The sequence below is a fragment of the Merops nubicus genome, unplaced genomic scaffold, assembly GCF_000691845.1.
Source record: "Merops nubicus isolate BGI_N331 unplaced genomic scaffold, ASM69184v1 scaffold36727, whole genome shotgun sequence".
Classification (NCBI taxonomy): Eukaryota; Metazoa; Chordata; class Aves; order Coraciiformes; family Meropidae; genus Merops; species Merops nubicus.
This window is the reverse complement of record NW_008620279.1, coordinates 1-22,911: the sequence shown is the minus strand read 5'-3', so window position 1 is coordinate 22,911 and position 22,911 is coordinate 1. Positions and strand designations below refer to the sequence as shown.

At 39.2% G+C, this 22,911-nt stretch overlaps 1 protein-coding gene across 1 annotated transcript in view; it reads right to left on the bottom strand.

The window, feature by feature from the left end:
- Nucleotides 1–15,759, bottom strand: part of ECHDC1 (enoyl CoA hydratase domain containing 1) — a gene marked incomplete at its 3' end in the record, with an annotated part of 30,883 nt that extends 15,124 nt beyond the window's left edge. The window contains exons 1-4 of the mRNA XM_008944068.1: nt 15,537–15,759; nt 10,668–10,810; nt 5,869–5,921; nt 3,787–3,867 (exon numbers count right to left, since the gene is read on the bottom strand). Of these exons, the coding sequence (XP_008942316.1) occupies nt 3,787–3,867; nt 5,869–5,921; nt 10,668–10,810; nt 15,537–15,756 (497 nt within the window). The remainder of the gene's footprint in view (nt 1–3,786; nt 3,868–5,868; nt 5,922–10,667; nt 10,811–15,536) is intronic.
- Between the last annotated feature and the right edge of the window lie 7,152 nt (nt 15,760–22,911).

The window sequence follows — 22,911 nt, the reverse complement described above, 5'->3', positions numbered from 1 at the left end:
AAAGTCAGTCATGGTAGGCCTACACCTATGCAGCAGTTATATTACCTTCTGCTCCTTTGGTTTCATATGAATTGCACTTGATGCACTAAATACATGCTTGTAGAAGTAAAACATAAGTAATCACAAGAACACGCACAACAAAAGCTCTTCAGTAACAGTGCATTTCACTGCATCTCTTATTAGGCATCTTATGGAACACATCTAACACCTTAAAATGTAATACTAAGCATGCCTATATATTTCACAAAAATATAAAAAACATCCAATTAAAATGCAACAAGGCCAATTTGATAAATGCAGTGTTATTAGCACAAGCATCTTCCCTTCTTAAAAGCTAGATTCTGCCATTCCTGAAGACATAGGGCAGAAGTCTGGTCAGAAAGCAAATGCCTCTTTAAATCAATGGTGCTTTTATGAACTAGGACACTGCTCAGCACTAACAAGAGTAATGAAACTGGCTCTTTGTGATTTAACTGTACAGTATCAACTACTGATGAAGAAATTATAGCTGATTCATTTATTTTTCTAAAAAAGAAAAGGAGAATACTGCTGTCTCTAACTATGAGCACATTTTGAGGTCAATGGTAACAAAAATGAGTGGCTTTCTATTCTTGTGCACTCATCTTCAGCGTGGAGACAACACCCTTGAAATTGGATTCACATGGCAGGGACACATCTCTACTTTGACCGCAGCAGCATTAGAGAGGAAAAAGGAGGTAAGAGTGAAGAGACTTTTTTTCAGAAGCACTCAGGTACAGTGGAAGTCCAATCACCAAGTTATGTAGGACCAAATTTTTCAAAGCTGTAGATGTGTCTAAAAGACCTACACAGACATTGCCCCAGTGAGATTTCTCCAAGGCACCAACATGAAGTAGAAGACAAGACAGCTCAGAAATCAGAGTTGGGTTTTCTGGCTATTGGCTGGTAGCACAATGCAGCCATGCATTTAGAGAGTGCTGTGATCTACTAATTGCACAAGTATATTAATTACTAAATGGTCTCTGCCTCATATCTAACTGTTAGCTTATTGCCCAACAACCCACCACAATTCTTGTCCAAATGCCTTTAACCAACCCTGTATTGTGTAAGTACAAGACATGCTCAAGTGTCTGCATCCAGGGAACTCAGAACAGGTACTTCATTTAAATTATTTGTAAAACTGTGTCACTGCATCCAACATCACAGCCACTGGTACACCCCACTGAAATGGCTGCAGTGTCACACAGGACCACAACATGCAAGTGTCTGGCAGCAGAATCCATGAGCCATCTTCACAGGCTCAGAGAGAATATTCAGCTGTGATGCACTGAAAAAAAAAAGGTTTAGGTTTCTTGAAACTACTAAAAAGCTCAGCTGTTGAAATACGTTTCATAGCTGCATGGTTTTACACTACTCAGTTTTACGGAAATAATTGAGTTAAATACAGTGTCAGAATCCTTACCTCCCCAATTTTCATATCAGAAGTCTGAAAAGATTTTAATTGCCTTGCACTTGTCAGGACAACTAATTTTTTTTTTCCCAATCATATTTTATGATCTTTCTAAGGATGTTGCTCTTATGGAGTTATACAGCAACAATCCATAAAGCAGCTAAGATAGAAAAACATGTTTTGAGAAGACCTCCTTCTCCAGATCAGGGGTGGAGTTATCTAAGATGCTTTGACTTTTCATCACTGCCCTTATGTCAGCAATAAATGTGACAGAGTTCATGCAAGCCTTCCATAATCCAATTTTAAATGAGCTGGCTTAAAACAGAGTAAGAGACAAATTAGCCACAAGAACTGCCACTGCAAAAATACATCAGTAGTGTCTTAAACCACCTCAGCTATTTTAAAATTGGATATGTCCACACCTCTACTTTAATAGAGAAATGAATCATGATGCTAGAGCACATTTCAGAGAAGGTACATATGCCATGTGAGTCAAGTGAATCACTTCAACACTATCAGTACAGTAGTACAAGCTGGCAGACATAAAAATAAGAAAATATATCAGGCCAGCACCAAGCAGTCTGGTGGTCTACACAATAACTGTGCAAGATAGAAGTGGATGTGAAAACTTAGAATTAAAAGCAGCCAAACTCACTCATTCTGTTCTTAAAAAATAAAATAATAAAGTAAAATAAAATATTAAAATAGTTTATTCAAAGAAGAAGACAAATCTCTCAATTTCTATTCTCAGGTTCCTCTTTTGGCATCTAGTGACTCCGGACCAAATACTTGATCCACTCATAGGCCTCAAAAAAAACCCCCAGATTTTGTTGCCCAATATTAAAATCCTCAAATTCAGAAGCAATAGCAGCACAGACTGTTTCTCTGTCTTGTTGCTGTTATTAATTAAGTCCCTTTTGCTGCTCCTCAATTGCCATCATTTAGTTGCACTGGGTGGGTGTGTTAGAAAGTAATGGAAGATGGATCAAGAGCTGTAGTTATTATGAAAATTATGGCAGCACATCAGAGGAACTGCAGCTGCTCAAATCATACAAATAACAGTTACTTGACAATGACTATAATTACACAGTATGTCAAACAACATAGCTGGAGTAAAAGTAGAGAGTACATATTTTAGAAAGCCAAAAGATTTTCATTTCATTATGTCCACATTCCCTAAACTCCTACTGAGGGATAACAGGATTCACTTTCTGCCAGCAGACTCACAGATACAGAAAAGTCTCCTAAGTCTCCCAGGTGCCTTGCCCTGGCAGTGCTGCAGCTGTCGAACACGGTGCCTCTCTGCAGGTTCCCCTGGGCATTTTTAACAGAGCCTGTACCCAGGGGCCACAGCCAGAGCTGGGGTTCCAGCCCACCAGGTGCTGTGTAGGCATGAAGAAAGGTCTGTCCACATTTAGTTCCAAGCCAAGGAGGATTGCTTCTGAGCGACTTGGACAGTGCAGACAGCATCTCTTCCAGCCACAGCCTGCTCCTGATACCTGGAGCAGTACTGAAATTATCTAGTATGCTTTGCTTAGCATTACTTGGAATGTAAGTACTTTCAGCTTGTTCTGGACAATTTCCTTGCTGCTTCAGGCTCCAAAGCCCTCTTAAAGAGCATGCTTCCTTTTCTTAAGATAAAAACTTCACTAAAAGCTCCTCATTTTCAGAGAGGCTGCACACAGCACTTACTCTGTTATACTTGTAGGCTGCTTGCACCTTAACTTCTGTTTAAATAAAGTAACGTTTTATTATTTTAGTTTCTTCCAATTCCTGTTCTGCATTCAGCCTCTTTAATTAAAGCCCTGGTTTTTTGCTAGTTGTTTCATGCTGGAAAATCCCTGCACCTGCATGGAAAAAAACAGGGATAGAACCTCATTTGCTTTCCTCCATACCTCAAAAAGCATACGGCACAAAGTTATGTTACAAATAATAAACCCAGAACACAAAATACCAGACTAATGGAGAGTTCTATATATTTATTTTTACTTATGACAGTCACATGAAGACACATAAGGGGATGGACAATTTTGCAGTCCTCCCACCTCTCACTCAGGGGTGAAGGGTTGGACCCACTTGGTGTATATCAGAGTCAAGCTGCTAAAGCTCCTTACTGCTCTTGTTTTACCCAGTGATCCACACTGTAACACCTGGCAGTAAATGGTCTTTCCATGGCACTATGAGGAACTCCAAACTTCTTTTCCCTGTAAGCCTGCTGACAAAGCCCACTTCCAAACACCTTGGAATTCAGGGACATGACTCTTGGTAAAAGTGGTACCTCAAGCTTCCCACATTTCACAGGTACAATCATTAAATATCTGACCCAACATGACAGCTACTCCAACTGTTGAACCTACCTGAAATCACATGCTGTGGTAAGTTCTGCTCCTCCTCCAACAGCTTTTCCTTGGACTAGTGCAACACTGATCAAAGGCAATCTACACAAGAGAGTATTGTAAGCAAAATCAATGCTTTTAGTCTTTTAGAAATACCAAAAGAATTCAAGCATACCATCTCTATAGTAAAAATTCAGAAAAATATACTGTTCCATATCATTCGAACAACTATATCTTTGTGGGTAAGGAGCACAATACCAATTCCACTTATGCCAAAATTATTAGTCCATCATTGACACAGAAACTCAAAATGAAACAGCAAGATAGATATGTCAAATGGAATCAAAGTAAAGAAGATCATGGACTGTGTTATGAAAAATACCTGCTATAGATTAGACCTAAAAAAGACTCTCTGAAAGAAGGAGTGACAGGACAGTGACACAAGACTCTGTCCTAAGCCAGTACGCTATAGAACGCAGCAGAAAGGGATGCAAAGAACTGAAGGGCTGGGTTATCTAAAAATAATGAGCTTTAGTATGCCACCTCCAGCAGCTTCTTCAAACAGAATGTTAGCATCTCAGTCATCAACAAAACTTTTTTTTGGAGGATAAAACCATCCTTTGAGGATAGCAACAATCTGTTACCTTTGATGGTGTTGGTTTTAATCATGCTCAAAGGACAGAGGGAAGGAAGAGTATGTAGAGAGAACCACGTCCCCCACTTCATTCTGAAATGAATGCTAATGAACAGTGACTGACTTAGGATAAGCCAAATTCCCCAAGAATTGAAGACAAATCTGAAGTCCCAGAATCTGCATGCTGATACAGCTGCTTTGTCTTCTACTACAGACATTTAACTTATTGAGCAGTTTTGAAACCACATTCAGAAGTCATTTTAGCAATCATGACCATGTTTGGTTTTATTTCTGCTTTAACAGAAGCACCAACAACTGCTTATGGCCCAAGTTCACTTCCCAGCTGCAGCACACTTCATACAAACCATAACACAAGTGACCTCACTGGAAGAGGGTAGCCTCCTTTTCCCCATGGTCTATGGGGAACCAGAAGGCATGGTTTAAGTCTCCTACATCAACCCTCTGATCTGTCTGAGACATCTTCTTCAGGATGACAGTCAGCCTCAGCTCCCTCTGAGGGAAACTTCCCATCTACAACAGATGTCCTCAGACAGCAGGTCAGTGCTCCCCCTGAACAACAGCTTCAACTTACTCTTAAATCAAGACACCTGAGGAGAGGACTTAATCTGCATACAGAATCACAGAATGGTAAGGGCTGAAAAAGACCTCTTGGAGATCATTTAGTCCAAACCCCTGCCAAAGCAGGTAATACATCTTCCTGTTCTTTGCTCTGCCCCATCAATTTTGACTATACAGAGACCACTCCACACAAATAGATTCTAATTCTGATCCTGAGGATTCCTTACAGAGCTGCTACTACTATTAAGTCTCAATCTCCTGGGCAGTTTTACAGAATAATGTTAACTCATAACATTTTCTCATATAGATTATTCAGAAAAAAAATAAATCTTCAAGGAGCTCTGAGCAGAAAGAAGACAGATTCTATCACACATGAATTTAATAGAAATGTGACTTCTTAGGGGAAGCTAAATATGAAGGAAAAAAATGCTTTTTAGAAGTACCAGATGGCAGAACTGAATACATTCCTCTTAAGGAGAGAGAAGATTAAATAAGTATATTAACTAAAATGTTACCTGCGTAGGCTGCTTAAGCTGGCACTGCTTGGTTTTTAAGAGCTACCAATTTCCACTGAGTTACAGAAGTTAGCTTCAGAAACTTTGAAGGCCTAGATTTCCTTACACCAGGTATTTCCTGGCCCTCCACACATAAACCTATAGGGTTTTTTTTCTGTTTCAGTTTCGGGGAAGTCTAATAGTTGCAAAATGTAAAGGCTTAATTTAAATCTATAAATACTTACCTGATTAACGTGTGTGAATACAAGGTCTGGGATTCAAAATTACATACGTAAAACTATGCATTTAACTTTAAACATCTTGTTAAGGAGTTAGCCAAAACATATTCCAACCCTTATAATTACTTCATAAAGAAAGGTAAATAAAATATATTACCTCATAAGTCTGGTTAAGGTGTTTTGCATAAACATGCACATATTCATCCCATCCTACAAAGAATAGGAAATTAAAAAAATGCTAAGTGATCCTAATGCAAGGCAATTAAACACACAGATGGAGAAGACAGGAGTACTCATTACATTTATTCTAGCTGGGTCTTTTCTCTTTGGTTAATCTTGGCTGGATTCCAGCTCAACCCCATTATGCACAAATAGAAAACCTCGTATAAATCAGGTTAAAACAAAAGTCAAAACTCAGTCAATTTATAGGAACTTCAGTGATGATTAAGTCACTGTTAAAGTAACTGCAATATTAAATTTCTATGTGAAATTTTGCATTCTTTCCTCTTAACTTCCTCTTTTCACTCCCTGTCAAACACCCATAAAGCTGAGCTATAGAAGTCTGTATATGACCATGGAGCACTGCATGCTTTTTACTGTTCCAAATCCATGAACTCCTAGACAAGGTAGAATTAACCAACTTTTTTTTTTTTTTTAGTTTGGGCCAAAGGTATTTTAGTCACAGACCCCCAAAACCCAAACCAAACAAAACTAAACCCAAACAAAGAAACAGAAAGAAGATTCCTCTTATTTCTCTCCTCCTTTATGCTTTACATCAGCTTGCAAACAATAGTGAACAGGGAACAACTGTTCCCTTCTCTTCCAGTACAAGAACTAATGGGTTCCAAATAAAATCACTTGGTGCTAGGTTCAAAACAAATTTTTGTTCCTACATCATGTAGTTAAACTGTGGAACACTGCAGCAAAGCACTGCAACCTCTAAAAGACTACACAAATTCAGGAACTAGATAAATTCACAACAGAAAAATCAGCAGAAGGCTATTAAACACAGGGTAGCACCTCTAGAAATGAAGTCTTAGTCACAAGTTTACCACTAAGGACTAAGAGAATATTTTGAAGCAAAATCATTATCTTTCTCAGACTTCTAGTATTAACCAGGAATTCAGCAACTGAGTGGGCTAAGTGACCCAGTATGACCATATTCATATGCATACTGAACTGCATCCATTGAACTACATGTGTCATTTAATCCAGATCTTAAAAAAAAAAGTAGTGTCTGGACACCACAGAGGTAAAAAAACCCCAGTAGGTAACAATTTCAGCATGTCTTTAAAAAAAAAAGTATTTTAAAGACATGAACTAAAAAAGCCCCCGAAGAAATGGTAGGAAGAAAAAGAACAAAGAAACGTTAATAAATTGGCATTTATTAATCTCTACAACACAGTTTTACAGGGGTTGGCAAGTAAAGAATCTGCCCTAATTAAAAGCTTCTGACTCATACCTCAGGGAAAGAAAAACTATGTAATAAGTCTTCAGCGCATCTTGGACTAGGACCTTGAAATAACAGTAGGTCAGCTTCAGTTGATTTATTGTCCATGTACTCACGTGTTTCCAAGGCCTCCTCTGCCCAACACCAGGCAGCACCACGGTGCTCAGGGCCTGATCTCTGGCAGATGCCAGCTGCCATGACGATCGCTACACAGGAACCAGTGAACTCAGTTTCACTACATTAAAGACTTGCATGAAGATTTCAGCACATGTTGACTTAGGCAGAGGCCTTTAGTTACCACTGTAACCACCTCCTACACCCATTAAAACCAGCAGCAACATTCTCATTCTACATTAAGAACAATTAAATCCTCCATGACAGCTGTCTTAACAGCTAATTTTAAAACCCACGTAAACATACGAGGTACCAGCTTTCAGGCATGGACTCACACAATTCCTGTACTACAACCATCAGGATGAAGCTGCAGAAAAAGCTCTTCAGAAAAAGTAATTTTTCACTTCATCACAGTAGAGTCCTTGCATTCAAACTGGCTGTCTCAATTCAGACTAAAATCCAAAATAGTAATTAAAGATTAATGCCAGAACAGGCCAGCTTGATAAATGCAGTTATGGCTGAGCATACAAAAAGAAAAGGTCTTCATATTCTCAGGTGGTGGAGAGATTACTCTGTATCACCTGGAAAAAATGGCTGCACAGAAAACATCCAGGAAAAAAAAAAAATTAAAAAAATCACAATTACTTGAGTCCTGGCCAACATACCCTTCAAACCTCCCTGATAAGAAAAATAAGGCTACTAGTCAGAGTATCTCATCTGAATTAAGAAAGGTGTTCACTGGAGTCTGGTGGAATAATCACATTTTCAGCTCTAATACTGTCCTTGGAGTAAAAAGAAATCTAACAAGCAGAAAGTGAGGTAAAATACAGTATGCACTACGTATGGAAGAAAAAGGATTAATAGTTTGCAGTGGGGCTAGGAGAGGCAGGGAAGAAGTCGCCTTCATAAAGTAGAAAACTGTACCACTGGCTCTTTTTTGCTGCAAGAACTTAGGAGTCTGCTTTCACTATAGATAGAACAGCACTTCCAGACCATTTCCAGCTGCTCCAAAGTTCTCCCTCCGTGGCTTGCTGCTCAGCAACCTCTGTCCAAGGCTTCTAGACAGGAACTAAGAGAAATTAAATTCTCCTTTGTGCCTCCTTCCTCTCAGCTGTACTTTCAAGATCCTATCCTGCTTTTCAGCTAGCCAACTTCTCAAGTCTCACTCCAGAATGGAGGTTATTGCTCTTGGGAACTGGGCTTACAAGGACAAAAAGATTTTTTTTTTAAATTCCACTATTTGCTTTCTATGACTTGGTCACATTAGCACTCAAAGAAGAACAGGCAGGGGACTCACGTTTGTTTCAGGGTTAGGAACACCTGAACATGGGAGGAGGAGGATGAAGAGGAAGAGGAGGAAGAGGAGGAGCCTCTAGGGGGCATGAAAAACCTTCAGCATTCCTGGCCATTGTTCATCTTTCCTGCCCCACACACAGGCAAAGGCAACCTGGACCACAGATCATGAAAAACACAATCTTCCCTCAGCCAGCTGGTTGAATAAAAGAAAAGTGTTTTCTGTAATTACTAAAAGCTATGGGCTACAGCAGCCTTGGGAAAAAAAAAAAAAAAAAAAAAAAAAAAGAAAGAAAAAAAGAAAAGAAGAAATGTACCAGTTCAGGCAGGAAGCTATTCACTTATGTTTTGCCTTAGGGGATGCCTGTGGACAGAAAACTTAACCTAATGCTCTTTTAACCTGAAAACAGACACAACTCTCTCATCTGCAGCATGTTGGAGAGCAGAGTTCTGCAAGACTAAAGAACAGCAAATGCTATTCCTTATTATAGTAAACTTTTACTTAATGAAGACCATTAAATCCCACAAAACAGATGGTTTAGGAGTTGGCTATTGTAAAGAAACTCTCAGTTCAGGACAAATAGTTTGACCTCTCCCAAGGAAAGAGAAAGCAACTATATTTAAGTATTCTTCGAGCATTTCTGGTGACTCTTAATTACTTCAGTAGTAGCATAAGGTCTATATTCTTTTCAGAGAATTTTTAATTAATACTATGTATTTCATTCTGCCCAGTGTATCTGCTACAGATCCCAACTCTTACAAGAGCTCCCTCTGCCACTGCACTGGCTCCGAGTAACTTGATGTAGACAAAATACTAAATATCAGAGAGTATGGAAGTAGAATCACTGAACATTACTGAATGCAGAACTCTGAAGGAAAACCTAGACTTCAGATAAGAAAAGAATTGACTCATGCTTGCTTTCAGTTTCTCTTCTGTTGTTATAATGCAACCTGAGCTGAACCTATAAGCTATGCAACCTATAAACTTAAAGTTTCAAGTTAAAAAAGAAATTAAACTAAAAACCTCACTTCAAAAACATTTAAAAAACATTTGTCAAATGACCAGTGCTTACACAGCATCCAAATGAGAACTCCCCAAAAAAACATTTATACCTATAATGCATGTTGTGACCATATTAAGAAAAGCATATCTCTCATGGTGTTCCACAAAGGAAACAAAAGCTCCTATACCTTTTAAAGTAAGTAGGATGATACAGTTTTCATCAGGCCAGAAATATTTAAGACATTGTGGGGTTTATGATACTTAGTTCATCAACAGAAACAAATCATCAATAAAGACAAATACCAAACTCATCAGTTTTTTGACCTGGTGTTCTTACTAGAATGTTCTATTAAATGTTTAATTTGTGTGGTTAAATCCTAAACTTGAAGTGGCCAAAAGAAAAGCATCAGGATGCCAGTTACTACAATTGCAAACTAAGACATAAGAGCAGCACAAGAAGACACCCTTCTCCTACAGCTGACAACCCCCTATTTCACACACTGTGACGAGCCACATATTAACCCATAAAAAGAACTGCAGCACTTGTGACAGTTGTCAACACGGGTGGCACTAGTTGAAAAACTGCCATCAAACCCTGAACTCTTCAACTGCAGTTACACACATGACTCACCTGACTGGACTACAGTACAACACTTGCATCTGTCCTTTCACTTTATGCAGGTCCAAAACACAGTTTTGACAAAACTGAAACCTTTCTGTAATAGCAGCCATGCTAATTAAATTTGTTCTTTACTTTAGAATGTATGTAACAGCTTCTAAAGGTCAAACTACTGAAGCATAGTTTATTTGATGTGTAAATTCACCATATACTGCTCTGGGAAACTGAAATGACATTTTTAAAAGAAAAGGCTACAAAGAATATGTAATGTAGGAATTGAGAATTATAAGTCAATTACAGTAACACTTAAGCCATGGCTTAAAGGGGCTGCCAGCATTTTTTTTTTTCAACCATTAAAAGCTCCATTCTGTGACTTGTGAGTAAAGTGGCGACAGAAACATAATGCAGCATCTTGGTCTGAAAAGAACCACAGAAAGCTCATTTTTCTCCAAGAACTTAATTTGTATTGCTACTTGCCTGAGAGTTGGATATTGCTTTGACAGCATTCAAATCAGATCCTGAGCAAAAGGTGTTTCCTGCACCATAGATTATGAGGCCTTTACCATTCTTCCAGTTTTCCAGTTCGGTTACCCTCTCCTGGAGCTCTAGCATCATAGTACCTGTCATAAAAGGGAGAAGCAAAAATTTTTTTAACAGTAAATTATTGTCATTGTCATGTTTTTCACCACCAAACCAAGTTATCATTAGTAAGTTATGGGCTTAAAAACACAAAAGGGAAAGCATTGTCTTAAATCCCACACACAAGCACTGACATAAATTTTTTTCCTCAAGGATGCACTTCCCAAGACTCTGAAGGACATTCTGCATGAAGGATATTTGTGTTACATTAAAAAGAAAAAAAGTCAAGGAGGCAAGCATAAACTCTACCTGGCTTATCCTTGTTTGCAATTGCATATATTGAGGACCCATGAACTTATACATATTCATCCAGATCTGTCTGCCATTTTACCCTGCCCAGAGAACTGGAAGAGTACAGAACACAACCATGTGCAAGGTGAGCTCAAGGTATAATTAGTCATACTGTTCTATTAACATATAAATATTCCTAAATAAAGGCTAAAAAGCAAACTATGCTGGAGGCCAAAGACTTTAGAAGTATCCATCCAAAAGAAAAAAAAAAAAATTATATCTTTAAAAATAGTAGCAAAGTGTCTTTTATCCTTTAAAGGACAAGGGATGCGGGGGGAATAACCTCTTTCTGAAACACCTTCCATTCCTTCCCTGCTACCTTTCTATAAAGGCTCTCTTTACAAAGTATATCGTAGGCTCCAAATACAAGGATTGTACAGTACCAGCTTTTTATTTCTAGCTTAAACATAATATTCTCATATGCCTGCATAAATACCCTTCCCGACGTGAAACTCTACAAACTCATGTTTCTAGAGTCCATCCTAGACTGTAGCATCTTCCATAGCCACTGAGTTTAAATGAACTTAAAGCTCTTCCTGTGCCTCTCATTGAGCTATATTCTTAGAGAAAACATTCACAGAAACTAATCTCAGAAAGCCCTTCCACTTTAGGCTTGGTCTCAGCCACTGAAATGACACATTTTGACACTGTTCCTGAGGCGGGTAACAATTAAGTGGACATTACATATTATACACCAGAATAACATTGGGTTGTTTTTTTTCACTGTCTGGTCCAGACTGTGGTCCTCCAACAAATCCCAGCACTTTTACCACTTTCTTTCCCTTCTGTGTTTATAATTTGGTCATGCTTGCATTTGCTTTAACTGAATTTCACCTTGTTGATCCTGAGCTCTTTGTAGCAGTTAATCAAGACCACTTTGAATTCCACTCCTCTGCTCCAAATAATAATGCTTTTGCAAGCTCTCCCAGTTTGAGGTCATCTGACAATTTCAGCAGTTCACCTTCTATTTAACAATCCAAGCCATGAATAAACACTGAGCAGAACTAAGCCTAGATGAGATTTTTGTGGGTCTTCACTCAAAATGCTTTCCCAGCCTGACAGTACACTCAACAACTTCACTGCCAACACTGCTGTTTAAATAGGTGTGCATCAAACTCATGGATTTCACATTTTGCATATTTGCCAAGTTTTCTTACAAAAAAGATACTTTGGATGACATCCAGGCTTTGCCAGAGTCAAGACAGAGCACAGACACTGTTTGTGGTGCTTTTAATAGTCAAAGCTGTGAAGAGCTGAAGAGTATTAAGAGGCAAAAACCTAGTTAACTGAAAAAATTACTTTACAAAATGGAACGATATGAGCCAGTTATATGCAATAGCAGGGGACAAGAGACACTGGCCAGAGCCTCTCCTATCCTGCTGGGAGAGGATCCCTTCCATTACTGAGAACCCTGACCTATTGTTTCATCAACAGATATAGTCCATGTTTTTTGATATAATGATGAGGACACAATTCTAAAGCAAATCCTCTTTCTACCAGTGTTGGTCCTTCAGTATTTGACACCAGCAAGTTCATGCTCTTCACGGAACTAAACCTACCTGAAATAAAAAATTGTTTGCATCTTAATTATAATCTGAGAATAAATACTTTATGGTCAATCCTAGAAAATAAAATTATCACCATTATTATCTAATTCGTGCAGGCTGGCTTCCTTCTCTTTCAGAGTAAGTTCAACTTCAGTTCAGCAAGAGGTTGGGCTGTTGAAATTGGTTCCAGCAGGCTTAAACTGACATTATTAGTATTTGTTTCCAAAGAGACCATTTCAAACAGGTGGTTATCAGATTCAAATTAAGAAGAGAAAAAAGGCATAACAACCTCCACATTGCACATTAGCAATTTGCCAACAATTTTGTTCTGCTTTTGGTTCTGCGAGCTGCTCAAGCTTAGAATAAACATAAAATATCCTTTGAGATAAAAAGCTGCTGTGTAAAGTAAATGCCTGCAAATAGGATTTCTCTGAACAGTTTAATGATGTTTTGCAGCCTTCTAAAGGAAGCATACATGTGTATATATAGATTCACATCTGCCACTATCCAGAAGCTCTGAGACACAAAATCAACAGAATGTATTTGAGAGTGGGTATCTACAGGCCCTGGCTAGTGAAGTCAACCAGGCCCTGCTGGGGCAATTTAGGGTTTGTGCAACCCATCCTTTTTTTACATCTCCTGAAGGCTACTACCTGATACACAACAACATGAAAATGATGAAGTGCTTGCTAGTTCCTCAACAGGTACAGTTTACAGACTATAATGTTAAAATGAAATGAAAAGCAGTATAAATTAATATGCCATACCATCCACCGCAGTGGCCAAAAGGCCAGCATGACTTTGCTTCTACTCTCCCTCCTGTAACAACAAGAGCCTTTAGCAGAGGTGCACAATAGAAAGCATCAGTAATGTCTTGAACTGCTACAGTAAGATTTCCCACAACACACTTCTGTGGCTATTACCTAGCAAAATGGAGTACTGCTCTCTACAGGGCCTCACACACTACCATAAAACAGAGCTGCCCAATCCCATGGCTCGTTTGCTATATGCTAATCAGAGTCTGCATCAAAGACAGAGCTATTAATTTTGTCACAGGTTTTTGTAGCTCCTCTCTGCTACCTGAGCATCTAATCCACATACACTAATAATTTATTTTCACAGCAGTTCTATAAGGAGACCAGAGATTGTTTTACAGATCACTAACTGAGCGAAAGAGAAAATATCTGCTAAATTTGGATGCTCAACTTGAGATTTCAGTACATTAGCATTATATAGCACTTAGGATAGTTAAAGCACAGCTACTAGTGGTTTAAAAAAGCAGCTGCAACTGCTCAGCACTTCAACAGATCAGCCGAATCCCTTCTGCCAAGCACCCAGAAAGCAGAGAGTATGCTCATAAGTTTATACGAAAGTTTATTTTAAGTAATTTCACTTGTAGTATATCAGATTTTTATATTGTATTATTATCAGATCTCCACGGTAGACTGGGCTTTACCTGTCCTTTCGTTATTACATCTCACTTCTCATCCCCCTTCCAACTTCCACAACAAATAAGCTACAAGCACAGTCTACAAGCTGTACCTTGCACAGCTCTATTCTGCGTCAAAAATAAAACCCAATCTGTAGAAAGAGGAAACAACAGTGTAATCATGATTATATAACAACATGTATGCTGACAGGGAGGCACTGAGAAGAACCATCCCCATGCTAGCATCTTTCACTTTGGGATAGTTCTACCCTTGAGACATGGTTTAGTGGTCACAGGAGTGTTGGGCTGATGGCTGGACTTGATCTTAGAGATATTTTCCAACCTTAATGATTCTATGATCTTTTAGCTATAACTCCTCACTTTAGGTCATGATTCTGTACATTAGCTTTTAAAGGGAAACGAGAGAAACCACAGACACATCGAGGTGCATCACCACCAAGTCTGTTGTTCCACGAGGTTCTCTTCCTTTCAGCTAACAATCATTAGTGGAAGGAGCAGATTGACATTCTTGGTGTAAACAACTCTGCTTTACTAGTGGGTTGCAAACATATCTGCTGACAGCAAAGGAACAGTGAGAACTGGGCAGGAAAACAGAACAGCAAAAAAGGCATTAACAAGATGACACAAACGTATCCATTTCAAAATATTAAGAGATAAAGGCATTCTTACAGTGAAGGCTTATGCACAGCACCAGTGCAGGCAGACAGACCCCAAACCTGTGCCACTTTTGTCTGAAGAGAACCACATAAATTGGAATATTCTAGATAGTTAAGGAGAGACAGCAAATATACCTGTCCTCAAGATCAAAAACTTCTCATAATAAAAGATTAATAAACCAGAGCTCTTGGTTTTGATAGCTAAGTATTGTCCGATGTAGAAGCATATTAAATAGACTCCTGATCTGCAACACCTTAGAATACCCAGCTCATCTGATTTTTAATTAATCGGTCATTGGTATTTAAGACAAATACCAAGGCTAATGAAGAAACGGAGGCCCGTTTGGGTGACTGGAAAATACCAAATTACAGAATCTTAAGTTACAGGGAAGGCTTTAGGTAAAGCACAGAGAAGGAAACTCACCCCTTCTTCACTGTCTACAAAGATGGCACCTTCCAACCCCCTCAAAAATGCCCTATATGTTTCCAGAGCAGTAGCAACAAAATATAGGTGATATAAGAAAGAGCACAGTAGTAGAACTGTGCTGACTGTAAAAAAATAACTTCTTATATATGATGTTTATGGCAAAGCTACTACGCAGAACAGTGGGCATTTGCTGCACATCTGAACAAAACTGAAACAGTTCTTTTTTTAAGTAAGGAATGGTAAGTCACAGCTTTTAATTTTGCTTAGGGAAAGTGTTAAAATGGGTAACTGAAGGAGAAAACCAACAAACCAGCAATCCCATCAACCAATGAATACCTGTAAAGGCATTCATTAGCTTTGGGTTGTTCAAAGTAAGCATTCCAATGCCATTGTCGTCTTTGGAAAGGTTGATGGATCCACCAGCAAACTGCTGAAGTTTCTTCTTTATCAATTCTTCCTCATAGCCATGAGCATCATTATACAGTGACACCCTTCGCTGTTGCAGTATCCTTTCCTTGGTGATCTGAAGTAAGTTCTTCCACAGAAAAATGGCCATTTCTGGAAACAAAATTAATAATTCAGGGAGGAAGGAAATTTCCTTTGAAATCCACCTCACCACCTCAGTCCTCTGACAGAGAAGGAAGCAGGACAGCAGAGACTAATATAAAAAGTGATGCAGTTGTAGGAGTCTACAGAAATCACTGCTGACTGTATTAACAAAATTCTTAGTTTGAATCTATTCCCGCAAAGTTAATAGAAGTTTTATGAAGTGATTTAAGTAGTTAAACCATAAATTAGCATTATTTAACATCTTTTCTTGTAAAAATCACCCAAGAACATGAAGGGGTTCAAAACCAGTAGTAAGATTCTTACATATTCCATTAGACCAACTTGCTCTGCACTAATCTTCCAACTCCCTTCCTTACCCCAACTCCTCTCCCCCCTTCAAAAAATACCCAAACCCCCAAATCCTACCCCTACGTTGGAGAAAACTCCTATCAAAACCACTAGTTTTCAGGATCTGGATTTCCTGCTTTTCTATAAGCAACTATTACAGCAAGACCTTCCTGTGATAAATACTCGAGGAACACAAAAATTAAGGACTGCCATTCCTATAATGAGGTCCATTCCCTGTCACCTAATTCCACTAACACATTTATCACACTCCATCTTAAAACTAGTCTGCCTAGCTCCTGATAACTATATGGTTTTCCCAAACATTACAGTAGCACTTTGAATTGATCTCGCTTGGATATAAAGCAGTACTCCAAAGGAAGGAAAGTGTACAACAGTATTATATATTGAGCATCACACTTGCCTTTTATACAGGTACATAACATTGGTCAACTATTTCAATGTATCAGTATATCCATGGCTTATTCCTCCACTATCTCCACTCTGCAATGTATGATTGTGTATCAGGAAATAAAAAGAAAGTCGTTGTCAAATATTATGCTTGATCTGCAGCTCTGCCTTATTTTTTTTACTTGGGAAAAGGTTTACTGGAGAAAGCAGCTTAGAGGGGATTTGAAAGAAAAGAGGTAAAGCTTGAACTGGAGACAGCTGATGTGAAAAAAAAGGCATCTTAGAAAACACCTCAAGTGGGAATCAAAAGAAACACCTCCTTCCCCCTGCCCAGGACACAGTTGTTATATTTAAATCTTGCCATTTGCTAGACCAGTTCTTGCTTTCCCCCCACCTCCTTTTTCAACGGGTACAGCTGTTCAGAAGACATTGAAGATTCTTTTTTTTTTTTTTTGAGAACTCTGAAAAGACCATCTTTGTTTCTTAATTAGATTTGGCAGAAACAAGATTCTTTCAAAATTGGCAAGAAGCCCCTGGAAAGTTTTTCTAAGGTGAACCCAGAACACAAACATATTCACTGAGACAGAGTTTGATGATAGCTATATCATATGCTGTATTCAGGGCACCTTACCGTATACAGACTAAAAAATTTTAAAACGTTTGTTATATACACATGAAAAAGCAAGCACAGATAAACCACAGATAATTAGTTTATAATGAAAGAAGTGAAAAAACCTGTCAGGTGAACAGTTACGTTGATGTCTCTGACTGTACTGCCCTAAAGTGGAAAAAGCTTCTGTGGGGGCAGGTATAATCCTCACTGAAAGGGAGGAGAAGGTTGCAGAGCAACCACACTATAGGATGTGGAGGGCTACACATCATACCAGGCAATTTTGGAGAGCCACCTGTGCCAGTGGATTCACAGCTCTCCTGCCACATCGCATCCACCACTACAGCACTATCCCACAAGTTCCCACACAAAGAGACTAGTAAGGCCTATATGAATTTATGCATTAGAAGGTCATATACACCAGAATAGATAAAAGTCTAGTTTTTTAACATCTGGTGAGACACTTTCAAGGGTCATCCGAGTTCCTTACTAAATTAGTGGTTTTAATCTATCTCACAATCTATTTTTCTGCACTGAAATGTAAACTAATAAAACTAAACAGGTTAAAATTAAAATTTTAATTTTAAAATCTTGTAGATCTTAATTACTTGATCAAAAAATATCTCCCAGTTACTGCTGCATCCCAACACTCCCCATTTATGTGAATTCTAATACTGTCTGTAACACTTTTGCCATCACCTTTCAGAGCTTTTAAAATTGCTTCTCTTGGAAAAATGTGAGAGTGAGAAAAGGTTTTCAAAGCTCATTTCTCAGTGAAATGATTCTTTTTATATTCAGGCTCTTGGAAGAGAAACAGCCTTCCATTTTCTCTAAAACATTAGTAGTCATTCCCCAACATACATTCATGGAATAAAACTGTCCATCCAGCTACTAGTTTTTGCTCAGGAGAGAGGAAACATTAAGAAAAAGGATAGTGCAGGCTCTCCTTGCAAAGAATAGCTTCAACAATTAGCTCCCAATTTTTAATGAACACAAAGCTTCCCAAATCCTCATAAGAAGACAGAGTAGATTTAATCCTCTAGGAAGCCACAATGATTGGCTTGGAAGCAAAAGTGAAAAAAAAAAATCTATTCTGTTAACCTAACTCCCTGCCAAATTGTACTTGTTTGATCACTTTCGTACCGCCTAGATTTTTCATGTCAAAAAATGTACAGAGCAAAGCAGACTTAAAATATGGAAATTATATTCCACTGAAAAGAGCGTGTCATTTTCAGCTGCGTGGTTACATGCATTAACAGCTCTTTAATATTATCACTATGGTAATGCAGAGCATCAGCAAGTGCTGGATTAGAAAACAAATTGGACATCACTGCCTGCTGATCATGAGTCATGATTAATGACTCATGCAAGGTATTGTCACTGAATTATTTTCTTTAAAATCATCTCTTACAGCAGTAGCCAGTAGTGTTTTTAATAAAACCAATATTATTTTAACAGCTCAGTCTGAGAAAGCTAACCACTCAGGAAAAGCACGATACTTCAGCTATAGCTCTCTCAGACTAAAGGGATTTCTGCTGATCTCTGACAAACAACATCAAAATTTCAATCAGTATGGAGCACTCGCAATCCACAGCATGACTGAGATTGATTTTTTTTGTACTCCTACTGAAAGCAGTGCAAGAGAGAGATGTTGTAGTAGCCTGCACAATGTTGCAGGACAAGCCAAGAAACATTTATCACACTAAAATTTTCAGCTTTTCAGTTTAACATAATGACATCTATTTAGATATTTAAAGAAACAAAGTCTTGGTTCAATTCTGAAAAGCCAGACATGCTATACCCATGAATATCTGTAGCACAGCTAGTTTATCCACAGTTCTTACAATGGAAAAAAAACAAACTGACAGTATAGGAATAACAACCACTGCAGGCAATTAGCATCTTTCCCATGTTTTAAGTGCTACAGCTTTACATATCACTGGTGACTAAGAGATAAGCCAACAGTATGGACATCAGTAGTTGTTCATTCTACAGTTACTGTACATCTTACATAAAACAGCAGTTTAAGTCCCATTTGGCTCTCAAGTGATTTTATAACAGCCTTGCCTGTGGGCTAGCAGACCGTGGGTTAACATGAGCACATATCGAATGCCAGCACTTCAGTATCAAAGGAATGACACACATTATGCAAGAGCAATATATGTATCTGCATGCAAATGCTCACAATGTATTTTTGCACATGCATATGTACTAGAGACCTTCCAAAAGCCTCTGTTAACTGCCTAGTTAAAATTCAGCTCTTGTGATGTCAATAATAATGCAACAAAACAGGTATAACATCAGCACAGATATTCCCTAACTGAGCAGACTCTCTGGGAAACTAACAAGCCCCAGCTCTTGAATCAAAAGCATATACTTGCCCTTGCCATTCACCACTACTGTTGCAACCCCAGTTTTAGCTCTTAAAATCATGCTGTATCAAACAACAATCCCCAGAAATGGTGCCAGTTGCAATTACCAGCAAGCATAAACATAGCTGGCCAGAGCAATGGGCAAGGGATGTAGGTAGCTACTACATGGATGGGTGGAAGAACTAAAAGAAACCAGAGAACTGGATGCCAAGAGCCCAAATGAGCATTTGAACTGAACGCACAAAGAAGAAACGCTGCACTATAGAGCAGCTACACAGCAATAATCGGCAAGTTAAAATACACGAGCAGGAAAAATTCCAACTCAGTGATGGTGCCTGAATTATTGACACAAGCCAGGGAAAAAGCAAATGTGGAGAAAAATGCAGGGATGTGTTTTCAGTACATGAGGGAAGTGAGTGTGCTCATCCATGTGGGGCAGGAAGTGGCTGGTGTGATGGGCAGACACAGACTTGTGAGCTGGATTTCTCGTCTTGGATGAAGGTCTCCTGAGATAAAGTGTAGTGGGAATAAAGGGATTCAACACAGAAAATCCACAAAAGAAATCTAAGGGAGGAGAAAATATTCAAATGACACTACATAAAAACAATTAGAAAGGCACTTTTGTGAGACTGCCAAAGGCATCAAGGCCAGCTGACCGGTCAAGAAGTACAGGAGAACTTTACTTGATGAAGACCCCCAGCAGCTGCCATTTCAGTGAGAAGCACAGAAGTATGGAGACCTGGTCTGGAAGAAGGCATAGATGTGAACTGAAGATGATTCAACCCTCTGTGTGTGTCACACCAGTCACTGTAGACACACTCATCTGTACTAGAAAGTGGTGCCTGTGGATGCTGCACTGAGTTCCTGCAATGACTGCCTAATGAACAGAAAGCAAGTGGTGACCCAGTGCTGAGGGCTGGTACAACTGACCCTATAGCATGAAAGCAGATGAAAGAGCAGACAATGAAAGAGAAATACAAGCAAGGCATGACAACAAACCATCTGTACCAAAAAATACATAAAAATAAAAGCAGGGTGAAAATGCATGAAAATCATTAACACCAACTGACAGGAACCTGGGACAGTGGGCTAGTGGGTCATTTGTAGGGCTGTGGGAGGGGAGAAAACAAATCCCAATACGTTGGATAGAGAGAAAGAATTCAGAAACACCAATTCCAAAGGGAGCCAGCCTGAATGCAAATCAAGACAAGCGCACGGGTCTGATAGTGAAGACGACTCACTGGACCCTTCTTTCAGATAGAAGGGTGTAGGAGGGAATTCTCACCTGCAGGGTTCCTCCCCAGTACTGGCTGAACAGGCCAGTGTTGCCAGCTGCTTGGCACCACCATTCACCTGAAGGTTACAAAGCCTCCACCTACCTCATCCACTTATACATCTCCCTTCCCCCAGTGATGCACAGGTTAGGTTAACTTAAATATCTCACCTGACAGGTTCTTCCCACTCCAATAACTACCAGCTGAGGCAAGCTGAGGACAGTCACCTCTCCAGCTTGTTTTCCTTCAGCTGGAAGAAAACAGCAAATGGATCTTAAGCATGCTAACGGACAAAGCACAACTTACCAATACAGAAATTAAACCAAGCACAAAGCAGCAACTCCCAACAGGCTCTACAGAAACCACTTCAAGCTCCTGCTGTTCTCAAGAAAGGCTCTCAGACTTGCTAAACTCTTCAAATTTTTAGTATGTTGCCCCTGGTATCCACACTGTAGACAAACTAGATGAGATCAATAGTCCCTCCAGTTCGATGTAAAGATACTTAAAGAGCCTTGTGATTCCTCTAAAAACAGGGTTTAGAAGTATCTGTAGTAATCTGGTATTATAAATTACAGCATCTACATTAGCGTTAAGAAGAGAATAAAAAGTTTGGGCCTCCTAGTTTCCAGATGCCAACACTAGAATCAATGTTTACCTGCCCAGAAGTTGAGAGAGCAAAAAGTGAGACATCCAAATGTACTAATTTGGAATGGTTTCAAATCATTCACATGTGAAATAAAAATAAATTGGGGGGAAAAATTCTTTCAACATTGTAAGTAAACTCCCTCTCTCTCTGTGGTTCCAGTTTTAAGCTGGTTTACCCTTTACAACTCTTCTCCGCTTCTGTCTCTGTTTTCTCATGGTTTTTTTTCATGGTTTCTGAGTAGCTCAATTGTGGAGAGAGCAACCTATGCATTTTCCAAATTACCTGTTCTTTGTTTAGTTTTGTATTTTTTAATGGTCCCTGTAGGCCACTGCCTCTCTGTTCTTAACCAATTATATCCTCTTTTAATAGCACTTCAATTATTTTGAAGCCCTAGTAAACAAATCACACAGAAATATACCCAAGTCCAGTGAAAAATATTTACATCAAGAATGCAAAACTGCTGAGAAAGGTCTTTCCATAAATATGGTACAGTACCTAAAAACATTTTTACCTAAAAACATTTTTACCTAAAAACATTTTGGTCACATAGTGAGTACAAGATCTCAAGTTTCGTATCAGAGGATGAGAGAAAGAACCCATTAGCTTCTGCCAAAAGCACACAGGCCCTTTATTTTTTAATGCTATGATCTGAAGGCGTTCTCTCTGTGTCTGTCAGCAAAGGACCACCTTTAACAGTGACAGAAAAAAACTTTTACATTCATATAAAGCTCGCTGCCCATCAGCTGCATTTTAGACACATCTAAATCAAACAGAGGCACTACTTCACAAGTAGAAAGGACCAAACCAAACTCTCCATTTGCTTTTGAGTCATCAAATCCTAAACTGTAAAAAGCATAAGGATGAATTCATTCTAGCTAAACCCTCAAATACTGATATTTTCTCCAAGGGTTAATTTGCCTTGAAAACTGTAAAAGTTTTGTAGTCAAGCAGTACTCCAAGTTCCCCATAGTACATGGTTCTTTACTATTGCTCTCCTTACCACCACTACCCCCAGTACACGCTCTTGCTGACAGCAACAGCAAAACTGCATCCTGGCATCAGAACAAGCCACGGCAGAACGATTCTCAGGGGCATATCTATCTCCTGCTCCCCTGCATTGGCACTGACGACCAGCAGAAGCATCACTTGGCTCTACACACTAAATTTCGGGAAGCAAAGGCATCCTGCACGGAATTGCTCTGGGAAGAAGGTGAAGACTCGAGGAGGTCGGGGGGAGGGAAACTGCTAGCAGAGGTTTCTTGCAGCTGTCTTTGTGCAGTGCCAACATCCCGGTAAGTGCACTGCAGCGCTCGTTCTGACCCAGGCAAGCATTCCTGACACAGCTTATTTTAAGAAAAAAAAAAATTAAAACATTAAATCAACGGACAAAGGAGGGCTCCGTGCCGAGCAGGGCCGAGGGGGGCGGTAGATGGCTGTTTCCAAAACAAGACCCGAGGTCTCCGGGCTTTAGCCGAGCGAGCGCCGGGAGTTCGCAGCCCGTGCG